Source organism: Manis pentadactyla, chromosome 4 (assembly GCF_030020395.1).
Source record: "Manis pentadactyla isolate mManPen7 chromosome 4, mManPen7.hap1, whole genome shotgun sequence".
NCBI classification, from domain to species: Eukaryota; Metazoa; Chordata; class Mammalia; order Pholidota; family Manidae; genus Manis; species Manis pentadactyla.
The window spans coordinates 140,146,980-140,160,008 of record NC_080022.1 but is presented as its reverse complement, the minus strand read 5'-3'; the positions used below and the strand labels follow the sequence as shown (position 1 = coordinate 140,160,008).

The 13,029-nt window shown below is 35.5% G+C and overlaps 1 protein-coding gene across 3 annotated transcripts in view; it reads left to right on the top strand.

Moving 5' to 3' along the window:
* The window catches only part of PAFAH1B1 (platelet activating factor acetylhydrolase 1b regulatory subunit 1), a 94,930-nt gene that overhangs the window by 34,643 nt on the left and 47,258 nt on the right, over nucleotides 1-13,029 (top strand). For all 3 annotated transcript variants that reach the window (XM_036906128.2, XM_036906126.2, XM_036906127.2), the window contains one exon: nucleotides 11,876-12,099. In XM_036906128.2, the coding sequence (XP_036762023.1) occupies nucleotides 12,068-12,099 (32 nt within the window). In that variant the 5' untranslated portion in view covers nucleotides 11,876-12,067. The remainder of the gene's footprint in view (nucleotides 1-11,875; nucleotides 12,100-13,029) is intronic.

Below are 13,029 nucleotides of genomic sequence, written 5' to 3'. Positions count from 1 at the left end.
TTCTACTGACTTTGGGCCTCATTTGTTCTTCTTTTTCTAGTTTCATTAATTGTGAGTTTAGACTGCTCATATGGGATTGTTCTTTCCTGAGGTAGGCCTGTATTGTAATATACTTTACTCTTAGCACCGCCTTAGCTGCGTCCCACAGATTTTGCGGTGTTGAATTATTGTTGTCATTTGTCTCCATATATTGCTTGATCTCTGTTTTTATTTGGTCATTGATCCATTGGTTATTTAGGAGCATGTTTTGAAGCCTCCATGTGTTTGTGGGATTTTCCATTTTCTTTGCATAATTTATTTCTAGTTTCATACTTTTGTGGTCTGAGAAACTGGTTGGTACAATTTCAGTCTTTTTGAGTTCACCAAGACTCTTTTAGTGGCCTAGTAGATGATCTATTCTTGAAAATGTTCCATGTGCTCTTGAGAAGTATGTATATTCTGCTACTTTTGAGTGTAGAGTTCTGTAGATGTCTGTAGGTCTATCTGTTCTAATGTGTTGTTCAGTGCCTCTATCTCCTTTCTTATTTTCTGTCTGCTTGATCTGTCTTTCAGAGTGAGTGGAGTGTTGAAGTCTCCCAAAATGAATGCCTTGCATTTTATTTTGCCTTTTAATTCAGTTAGTATCTTTTCACATATGTACATGCTCCTGTGTAATGTCCTTCTTTGTTTTGAAGTCTATTTTGTCTGATACAAGTACTGCAGCTCCTGCGTTTTTCTCCCTAGTAGATGCATGAAATATCTTTTTCCATCCCTTCACTTTTAGTCTGTGTATGTCTTTGGGTTTAAAGTGAGTCTCTTGTAGGCAGCATATAGATGGGTCTCGTTTTCATCCATTCAGTGACTCTATGTCTTTTGATTGGTGCATTCAGTCCATTTACATTTAGTGTGATTATTGATAGTTATGTACTTACTGACATTGCAGGCTTTAGATTTGTGGTTACCAAAGGTTCAAGGTTAACTTCCTTACTGTCTGAGCGTCTAACTTAACTCACTTAATATGCTGTTACAAACACAATCTAAAGTTTCTTTTCTTTTTCTCTTCCTTTTTCTTCCTCCTCCATTCTTTATATATTAGGTATCGTATTCTGTACTCTTTGTCTATCCCTTGATTGACTTTGGGATTAGTTAATTTAATTTTGCCTTTGCTTAGTAATTAACTGTTCTACTTTCTTTACTGTGATTTTATTATGTCTGGTGACAGCTATTAAACCTTAGGAACACTTTCATCTATAGCAGTCCCTCCAAAATAGACAGTAGAGATTATTTGTGGGAGGTATATTCTCTCAGCTTTTGCTTATCTGGAAAGTGTTTAATCCCTCCTTCAAATTTAAATGTTAATCTTGCCTGGTAGAGTATTCTTGGTTCGAGGCCCTTCTGCTTCATTGCATTAAATATATCATACTACTCCCTTCTGGCCTGTAAGGTTTCTGCTGAGAAGTCTGATGATAGCCTGATGGGTTTTTCTTTGTATGTTATATCATTTCTCTCTCTGGCTGCTTTTAATAGTCTGTCCTTATCCTTGATCTTTTCCATTTTAATTACTATATGTCTTGGTGTTGTCTTCCTTGGGCCCCTTGTGTTGGGAGATCTGTGGATCTCCATGGTCTGAGAGACTATCTCTTTCCCCATATTGGAGAAGTTTTCAGCGATTACCTCCTCAATGACACTATCCCTTTTCCTCTCTCTTCTTCTTTTGGTACACCTATAATACAAATATTGTTCCAGTTGGATTGGTTACACAGTTCTCCTAATATTCTTTCATTCTTAGAGATCCTTTTTTCTCTCTGTGCTCAGCTTCTTTGTTTTCCTCTTCTGTAATTTCATTTCCATTTATCGTCTCCTGCACTGTATCTGATCTGCTTTTTATACCCTCCATTGTGCTCTTCAATGATTGGTTCTCCGACCGGAATTCATTCCTGAGTTGCATATTTTTCTGTACTTTCGTGAGCATGTTAATTATTTTTATTTTGAACTCCCTTTCTGAAAGATTCATGAGGTCGATGTCATTTCAGTCTTTCTCAGGAGTTGTTTTCATAATTTTACTTTGAACCAGGTTCTTTTGGTGTTTCATATTTGTATATGGCGCCCTCTAGTGCCCTGAAACTCTACTCTCTGGAGCTTCTCAGCCCCTGAAGCAATGTTGAGGGTCTCCGAGGAGTGGTGTTGGTGCCTGTGGGGAGGAAAGAACTGTTTTCTGCTTCCCAGCTGCTGTGCCTGTCAGTACTGCCTGAACTAGTGGGCTGAGCACACAGGTATTAGCCTCTGTACTTTGTGTTGTAGTTGCTGTAGATAGGTCTTCCCTCTGGCTGTCCTAACATTAGTGTTGGGTGTGCCAGTTTGGGAGCCAGGTGGGGCTGGCCGGGAGAAAGGCATAGTAAGGGTGCATATCATGGAGGGGGTCCTTGGAGCTGTGTAGCCAGCAGGGAGCTGGAGTGCCTGAAGATCATGAAAGCTCCCAAACTGCTAGGCAGAGTGCACCCGGACAATTTTGTCTACCTGTCCTTTGTCCTGAGCAGTAAGCTCTGTGCAGTCCTCACCCCTTTAGCAGCCCTCTTGCTAAGGGCTTCCTTGTTAGGAAGTCTCTCAGACTGCCTGCCTTCTTTTTGTCCCAGAGCAGCCAGATATGGATCCCTACTTTCCACAAGTGGCTGGAATCTCAGCCTCTCTGGGAATTCTGCCTGTTTTAGCTTTCCAATCCCCTAATCATGAGAGAACCATGCAAGCACCATGTGATGTAGGTTTGTGCTCCTAGAGCAGATATCTGGAGTTAGGTATTCAGCCGTCCCAGGCTTCCACTCCCTCCCCGCTCCATTTCTCTTCCTCCCACCGGTGAGCTAGGTTGGGGGAAGGGCTTGGGTCCCGCCTGGCCACGGCTTTTGTACATTAACCTGTTCATGAGGTTTATTCTTTTCTCCAGGTGTATGCAGTTTGGCGCAGCCCTCTTTCCTGTTGGTCTTTCAGGATTAGTTGTATTAATTATATTTTTGTTTTATATGCAGTTTTAGGAGGAAGCCTCTGTCTCACCTCTCATGTCGCCATCTTTAATCCCTTCTTTCCACTTGTTCATTTTTTATATTGTTTTCCTTGCCCCAGGAGATGTGTTCAGAAGAAAACTGCTCATGCTTATTTATGTTCAAGAGATTTTTACCTGTGTTTTCTTCTGAGAGTTTTATGGTTTCATGCCTAATATTTAGGTCTTTAATTCATTTCAACTCTACTTTTGTGAATGGAGTTAAGCAGTAATGCAGTTTCATTCTTTTGCATGTAGCTGTCCAGTTTTCCCAGCACCGTTTATTAAAGAGACTGTCTTTTCTCCAATGTGCATTCATGGCTCCTTTATCATATATTAATTGACTATATATGTATGGGTTTATTTCTGGAACACTCTATTCTTGTACCAGTGCTGTACTGTTTTGATTACTGTTGCTTTGTATTATATCTTGAAGTCAGGAAGCAAAATAGCCCTATGCCATCTTTTTTTATTAGAAAACTATTTCAGAACTCTAGATGCGATGTTGATGAGAAAGAGTGGAAATTATAAAGATAGATGAAGTTAAATCAATTTTAGGCAGTAGTTTGTTGTCCTGTGTAATCTCTTAGATTTCAAATATAGACTGAGGTATTTTTCAGAGCATGAAATGCATTAAATTGTAGGTGAATTTACTTTTTGTTTTCATTATTTGACTGCATTGCAGTATAGCATTAATGATGCATTTTTAAACATTGTTTTTACCTAGCATAATAGTCACAGTTAGATTTGAGAACTTATAGAAACCTGTAACCTGGTGCCATGTCTGTTTCCATGTTACAGAGCATCATCTGATGAAGTGATAAAAAATTTGCAGGCACACTCAGAATACCCACCACTAGTTATTTAAATGATTAGAGATGTTCCTCCTCTTATCCTATACCACAAGGACTGTCCAAATTAAAACACATATCTATGTTCTGTTGGATTAATTATATAAAAATCAGGATGATTTGGGTGATGCTAACAATTTGGGGACGGACGGAAGAGAATAGAACACAAGTGAAAAAATACTTCTTTTCCTGAGAGCAAGACTGTATTTTGGGAGATAATTGCTTCAGTTTTTATTTTTATTTCACTTTGCATACAAAACTTGCAAAGTATCAGTCACTTGACACTACCCAGAAAGTTGTACACGTTCTTCACTGCTTCTTATGAAAAATATGTCAAAAATTAAGCCAATTTCATGGACATTTATAAGAAAGCATGTCCAAGGATCATTGCTGGTAGTCTTTTTCTTTAAGCTGGGATTTTGAAATTATTTCAAAACTGATGGCAGTATGTAACATGATATTCCTTTGTGAATTTGTTTTCATTTATTATTCTGTTTAATTGCCATTAAACCCTCTGAGGTAAATTTCACATTTAAGTCCATTTCATAGTTGAGACAAATCAGGGTTAATGAGGAAATAGGCTTATTACACTGTTTGAATACAGCTAGTAAGTTATAGAATCTTAATCATATACCCCATAGATATGCCCCCACCCTATATTTTCATAAACGTTTTTATAAATTCACCTGATTTTTAGTACATTAAAAATGAAGTGAGTAATCTGTTTTGATTAAATTTTATTTCTTGTAGCTTGAAACTTCAGGTGATGTTCACCAAGCATTTGCTGAGTTGTCTAAGTCTTAAATAAGACAGTGTTGTACCTTTCTTGCATTCAAAACATTCTTGGGACTATAACATTCACCTTAGAATGGAAATGTACAGGTTTTTTGGAGTATAAAATTTCTGTCTCATTCTTTAAGCTTTTTAATGACTACTGTATTCTGCCTTGGTATTTTCTTATATATTTCAGTTTGATTCTTTTCTGATAGAAGAATCTTTGATTCTTATCTAAAAAACCAAATTATTAGATTAACATTATGATGTGATGTGAATAAACAGATTTTATGTCTTTCTTTTGTTGGATGCTGTTTATCTATGCTTTTTAAAAAACTTGGTCTCATTATTTTAAAACACCAAGTATGGCCAACATAACTAAGAAAGTAGCTTTTAGTTGTCTTAACTCAAAGTGAGATCTTTATTAAATTATAGCCAGTTTTTTTTTACCACTATTTATAAAAAGATTATCTTTTGTTGTTCCTTATTGGATTGTTATTTACAAAATCTGTGTAAAGATATTTGGAAAATAGTTAAAATAGTTGGAAACATCAAGAGAGGTGTGTGTATCTGTAATATGATTAGCCATACAGATTAGTAAAATACTTTATGTCCTATTAGTGACTTTGAGAAAAATTTTATTTTTTGGAGCTGCAAGTCTAAAAACCTGCTAATTTCCAGTATCGTGAAATATGCAGTTTATTGGGAAACAATTGATTTTATATAACGCTTGAAATTAATTAGTCTGAAAAGACAGTCAATAATTCTTGATTGACAATAGCTTCTACCTCGCCTCATTGCTATATCTGGAAAATAAGTCTTTAAAGGCTGTCTTGAATTCTTCTACATCCAGTAATAAATCTGATCATTTCATTTTTTATGTTCATGCTCTGTTAACATGTAGTTAGTTTATATATTCCCTCACACATCCTTTATTTTTTGTATTATTTTCCCCTATTACATAAACTCCTAGTTGGCAAGGACCGATGTACAAAATAGATGACTAAGGAAATAATATTTTATAAGAATTTTGTTTTGATAAGTGTGAAACCTATGTTAACACTTTGAAAATTAAAAATAAGAATTTAAATTAATTCACCATCCTGTTTTATAAGATTTTTTAATGCTCTGTTTTTTCCTTCTTTTTTATCTCTCTTAATGTGGTGAGCTATATACCCAAGCAATAAATATTGGTCTAGGAGAGCTGCATTTGTATAGCAGATACGTGGATGTAATATTAGAATATAGAATGCTTAAGAATTCTGCATTCCAAAAAGCATACTGAAGCCTCTGTTTCTAGTGCTTAAGCAACACAGATCCGATTTCTAAGAATGTTGACATATTGACATACACATGAATGAATGGGACTCTTCTTTGAAATGTTTGTAGTATGTACAAGTAGCTTAAAAGATTATTGAAGTACTGCCAAAATACATTTCAAAAATGTCTCCTCATTCATTATATTCACTTCAGAAGGACCTGTGAACCCCCTTCAAATGCATGTAATGTTTATATATATGTACTTCTTGGCTTTCATCACATTCTCAAAGGAGTCCAATAACCCCCTAAAAAAAATAAGAACTCCACCAGATGGTATTAAGAACTCCACCAGATGGTGTGAAAATATTGCTTGGTTTATTTGTCCTGTTGATTATAAATATAGATTGTTTATTGAAATATATTTTAAGCTAGATTGTTTATTGAAATATATTTTAAACTATTTTGTTCCATTTGAGAACCATTTATTTCTGTTGTAATATGATATTGTTCATTATCATAACAATTATATATTAAAATATTAAGCTAAAAGGATATTAATGTGAATTATACCAATTAACCATCATTAATTAATATTAAGTAAAATATTAAGCTGGGAAGATAAATCTGAGAAATACTGTATGTTCTCTATATTCTTAAGTATAATAGCTCAATCACATACTTATACTTTGTGATAGCAAAATATGTATTAAAGGTAGGAAATTGATAGAAGGTGAAATAATCTGAGTTAAAAGTTAGACAAATGATTTAGGGTTATAGAGTTGACAATATACTTGAACCCACATCTTTCTTAATCTCTGTTGCAAGTGCTTACCATATCCACGTCTGTCATCAGTACTTGGTTTGTAATAAAAACATTATTAACGTGGTTAATAACAACACACAGTTAATATTAGTTAACAAATGAGAAGTCTTAAATTTATAATTATCCTACTCTATAACCTTTCAAGAGTTCTCCCAGGATATAGAGACCTCTGTTTTCCTAATCCTTCTGTTGTCTATTTGCCTTCCTCATTTTCATCTTTGCACAATGCAGTTCAGGCTCTTTGGTTATTACTTCAAGTTTCCTCATCACTGACTGCGTTCATCACATATACTTTGCAAACCCTCAACCTAACCCTAGCTCTCTAAGTGTGTAGCTTTGCTGTGTCTACAGCTGGACTGTGCATATTTGTCAAAGAAAAAAAATCACTTGCCTTTGTAGATTGGCACCACTACAAATTTGTGGCCTCCAATTTTAAAAATGTCTTTCTATTCTTCCTGTTCTGCTTCTCTTTTCTCATTATTGATAGCAGCTATTTCAAGCCTCTTAACAATCATCTTCCTCACACTACTCCTACTCAGCAAATGACTTCATATCCTATTTGCCCAAAATACAAAAACATACTTGGATCTTTTTCTCCTTTCCAGCACAGTGGGAGAGATGACCCATCTTTATGTGTAAGACTTCTTGTGGAACTCATTCCTTTCTTTTCCTTCTCCCTCAAGTCCTTGTTCATTGATTATTTTTCCCTCTTCTGATTAAAAAAAAAAAAAGACATTATAGAAAATTTCTGGTCCATACAATTAGAGAACAGTGAAATCCACCTTCTCGATACCCATTACCCATTACACAGCTTCAACAATTATTAACTCAAGGCCAATCTTGTTTCATAAATCTCTCTCCCACTTTTTCCAACAAAATTTTTTGGAAGCACATCCCAGACATATCATTTTACTGATAAATTTTTTATTGTATATTTCCAAAAGACTTTAAAAAAATAACCACAATACTATTATGACTCTTGAAGAATTCAGTTCTTAATAGCATCAGACATCCCAGTGTTCAAATTTCCCCAAATGTTTGTTCATTGGTTTGTTTATTTTACAGTTGTTTTGAATACAGATCTAAACAAGGTCTATAAATTGGAATTGGTTGATAGGTCACTTCTCTTTATTTTAATCTGTAGATTTCCCTTCACAACTTTGGTTCTTCCTGAATTTATTTGTAGAAACTGGGTCATTTATTTTCACAGCCTGTATATTGCTGGTTATAGCCCCATGGTGTGTTTAACATGCTCCTTTGCCCTCTATACATCTTGTAAATTGGTAGTTAGAGCTAGTGACTAGAACAGATATAGGTTTGATTTTGTGGCGAGAATACTTTATAAATAATGGAGCGTTATTCTATCGAGATACATCATGTCTGGTTGATTAGGGGGTGAAAATAGTGATAATTAAAATTTTTGTTCCTTTCTTCATTTCTCCTTTTTTTTCCCCCTTCTACCAGTAAATAGCACCTAAGCATCTTACTTGGTTGAGAAAAACAAAAACCAGTAAAACTGCTTTTCAACATTTCTATGTATTTCTAAGATAATTTGTTTATGGTACCATATTCATCTCCTTGCAGTCAGTCATCAGTCCATTTAAATATGGTTTCTGCCATGTTAAAGCTCGTCCCTACCATTTTACTGAAACCATTCTCATAAAGGTTGTCAGTGAACTCTATACTGAATGGAGCAGACCCATTTCAGACTTTATTTTGCCTAATAGTTGGATCATGTATTTATTGCCTCTCTTTCTAGACATATATATATCCCTTGGCTTCCTTGAAATACTCTTTCCTGTCTTGATTTTTACCTCTTTAACTGCTTCCTCCTATCCTCAATTGTAGACTCTATTCAAAGTGTTGGTATTGCTCTGCCTGGTTCTAGCCTAGCCCTCTGCTCATCTTGCTCTACATATTCTCCATGGGTCATCTCATCTATTATCATAGCTTCAATTATGCCATCGCTAAGCTGATAAATACCAACCCTTTTTATTTTTGTAGGTTGGTTCTCTTCAGAGCTGACTTACCTGTATAACGTCCTACTAGAAATCTCGCAGGCACCTTAGAATCAACATATTTAATAAAGAAAAGAACTATATTTTCTTTCCTCATCCCCTCACATGTTAAGAGTTTCAACATAGTTCTAAGAAAGAAAAATCTCTGGACGTTATCCTTGAGTCCTTGACTGACCTTAGTCTCCCACCTTCTTGCTGCCCACATCTAGTCACCAACCCTGTAAGAGTTGCCTGGTAAATTACTTAAATCCATCTAATTATCTTTATTTACTGCTACTGTGCTAGAGTAATACCCATCGTCTTATCACCTTTATTGCTACAAGCCTCCTATCTGGTCTCTTCTTTTCCAGTCTGTCCATTCTTCACTATGTAAGTGAGAGTGTTTTTTCTAAAAACTTACCTAATGGCTTGCTATTGCCCCTACAATAAATTCTAAAGACCTGCCCCTGCTTACCGTACTCCTCAGTTTCATCCTGAGTCATGTCGTGCCCCTCCATGTGGTAATACTTGTCATACTTCTTACAGTTTTAACTGTTTCTTGGCTAAATCTTCTAGTAGAGTGTAAACTTCTTGAGTGTAGAGACCAAGTCTTTTCCCTTGTTAAACTTAGTACTTTTTCCTTCTTAAACACAATAAACATACAAAGTGTTTTGGAAATGTTGAATGAATAAACTAACTTGTACAGTTATACACAATTATACATTCAATGATTTAGTTGTCTTGGTTTTATCATTAAATAAGTCATTCTACCCAGTACTATTGTTACTTTTGTACATTGATTTGCTTTCTTGGCTAGAGGTAGTTTCTATAATTAAATTGGACTCTGTAATGTATGTAATATAGTGGAGTTCTTTCCTGATTAAAAGGGATTTTTATCCTGTTCTTACTCACTTTTATTTATATGATTCTCTGTCAGTGGATTACCATTGTCCCAGGTAATAGAACCTTGTGGACAGTTCATGCAGTCACCACCGTTAGATAATCCTTACCCTTCTGTGACCTTTGTCAGAGTGTATGAATACCTAGATGCTTCGGCTGGATGACAGACTTAAAATAGTGAGGTTTAAATAATTAGGAGCTGTTAAATACCAAAAAGGAATGTTTTCCTGGGCCGTTCATTGTGTTTGTCTCTCAATTCACTGTTTATATTATTATTATTATTATTGTATCATTAATCTACAATTACATGAGGAACATTATGTTTACTAGACTCCCCCCTACACCAAATCCTCCCCACATACCCCATTAGTCACTGTCCATCAGCATAGTGAGATGCTGTAAAATCACTACTTGTCTTCCCTGTGTTGCACAGCCCTCCCTGTGCCCCCCCCCACATTATACATGCTAATTGTAATGCCCCCTTCCTACTCCCCCCCTTCTCCCACCCATCCTCCCCAGTCCCTTTCCCTTTGGTAACTGTTAGTACTTTCTTGGGTTCTGTGGTTCTGCTGCTGTTTTGTTCCTTCAGTTTTTCCTTTGTTCTTATACTCCACATATGAGTGAAATCATTTGGTACTTGTCTTTCTCAGCCTGGCTTATTTCACTGAGCATAATACCCTCTAGCTCCATCCATGTTGTTGCAAATGATAGGATTTGTTTTCTTCTTATGGCTGAATAGTATTCCATTGTGTGTATGTACCACATCTTCTTTATTCATTCATCTACTGATGGACACTTAGGTTGCTTCCATTTCTTGGCTATTATAAATAATTCACTGTTTATTATTGACAGTAGTCTTATTTCTGTGGATTTAGACATAGCGGTAGTTATGATTTACAGCTGTCCTTCTGAGCTAGCTAGTCTCCAGGTCAGAAGAGTCATTAAAGATCATAAAATAAATCCCTGGTTATATTTCTTAGAACTGTTGAGTGGAGAAGGATCGCCTTTGAAATTATAAGCTGCTGTTGGGGACATCTGAGCACTCTTTGTTTCTGGGCTCATACTTCAAACCACGGTTTGCTCTCTCCTTTTTCTTCCTTGACTGTCTTATTCAACAACATGTGCTCAGTGCCTGGAATATTGTGCCTGTCATGGCATGAAGAAGGTGTTCAAGAAATGGTCTCTGTCTCCTCTGTCCATGATGTATCTCCAGATAAGTGGTCTCACAGGCCCTTCCTTCTTAGATGGTCACTTCATTTCATTTGGAGAGTGATTTGAGATTTCTTTGAAATGTCCCTTCCAACTGAATTTTGTATGTACAAGTAGTCTGCATTGTAAGTAAGACTATCTTGGATATATTTCCTAAATACACTGGAAATTCTGTCTAGCTATTTTTGTACAGTGTGATAAAACAAACTAAAAACTTTTTGAAAAGTAGATTAGAAGAATAACTCTTTAAGAAACAATTCTTGATTTTTCTTTTACATGCATTTACTCTCACTGAGCTGATCACAGTACTTCTTAGATATTATATAGGAATTGATTTTATAGTATTACAAGTATAAAGAAAGAACTGTGAAATATTAAGTAATAAATATAAAGTACCTATATTAGACAACTGGATTACTGTGTGAGCACATCAACTCCTAAGAGTAGTCCATTCAGTTTTTCATTTTTAAAAAACATGCTTCTAAAGGACACAAAACAAATTGAATAATATTAAGTTGTTTCTTAATTAAATGCATTGGTTAAGAGGATATGAGATTGCTAGATAGTTTATTTACATTATAAATAATAGCTATTCTAATGTAACTAATATTCAATCTTGAAGTTATGTTTGGCACCTTGTGGGTGTGGACAGTTTGAAATCCTTTTCTGTCTTTTTTCTGGTGGTACCTTTTCTAAAAATGAGAAATTTTTATTTTTTTAATTTAAAGGAGAATTACAGTCTTCTGGAGAAGTTCTATGTTAATATTTGAAATTTAATAAAATTAGTATCAATATACCTGGCAGGTGACATGGTTGGGAGTGAATAAATTTTTAAAAAGTGCTGTTTTGGCTCAGCAAACTATTAAAGATAACTCAGAATACAGAAAATACTACATATTTTGGCATTATCACAGTAGACTGAAAACATCATCTGATGCTCAATTGACATCATAGTAAAGCTCATCTTTGAAAGTATGTACTGCAAATAATTTTAAAATAATTTAAATTCTAAGTGAAAGCAATAATCTTTCCTCTCTTTCTTTTTCCTCAGGTGGAAGTGAACCTTGCTTGCTGAATATCTCCTGGTTACTGGGTGGATTCACTTATAAAAGAATCGTTTTCCCCTGCGTGGAAGCCTTCACTTAGTGGCATATTTAATTATAAATCCGGGATCACAAAGCTTTTTGATTTCCCAAAGGAGGGACATACCACTATATCAGATAAGCTTGATATTACAGGCAAAATGGTGCTGTCCCAGAGACAACGAGATGAACTGTAAGTTTCTGTGTTTCATGTTTTTTTTTAAAAAATCCTCTCAGAAAGGATAAAGTAGTAAATTAAAATACAGCTTTGAGAGATCTATTCTGAACTACTATATCTATTAAAACTATTGCCGTGAATGTTCAAATATGGTTGGGACAGTTTGGCATGATTTTAAAACTGGGTCATACTTTTGACACAGTGTTATTTATCCTTGTGACTTTATCGTGTATAAGTTTAAAGTAGAACAAAGGAGTAAGTTAATTTGGATATGTTTTATCCTACGCTTGTCTTAAATATACATTTGACCCTTGAACCAACACAGTTTAGAACTCTGTGGTCCACTTATATACACGTGTTTTTTTCCCAATAAATATACACTATAATCGGATGTAAGGCAGCAGATTCTATGGATGATGTGGGGTCAGTAGAAATGGGAAAGGAAAAATGTTTTAAGTAGTAGTTCCTCCTAAGGGAGTGGAACCCACTGTCTTGACATTATTAGCACCATAGTCTGACCATTGAGCTAACCAGCTGTTACATGGAAGAGAGAGAAACTTTGGGATCTAAGAGCAGAACAAGGCCCTGATCGGCTAGACCAGGAAGGAGGTGGGAAAGAGTGTACTCCTTTCAGTCCAGGCCTGATCCACCCTGGCAGGGACCAGTAGAATAGCTAATTCACCTGCTTTCTCTCTTTTCTTTTTTGGACCCTGCAAGCCTCCCATCTCTCTTTCTACTCTTTGTTGCGTCTGAAGTTAATCGACTCATTTGATATACAGTAGGCTAGTAGCAGTTAAGTTTTGGGGGGCAGAGCTCCTAATTCCTGCTTTATTCAGTCGTCAGCTATATTATGTTCAGTAGGAAGATAGTGCTTCAAAACTCAGAAGTTTTTGTCTGGAATCTATGTTTCAGAAAATCAAAAGCTTTTTTGTTGTTATTGCTAAG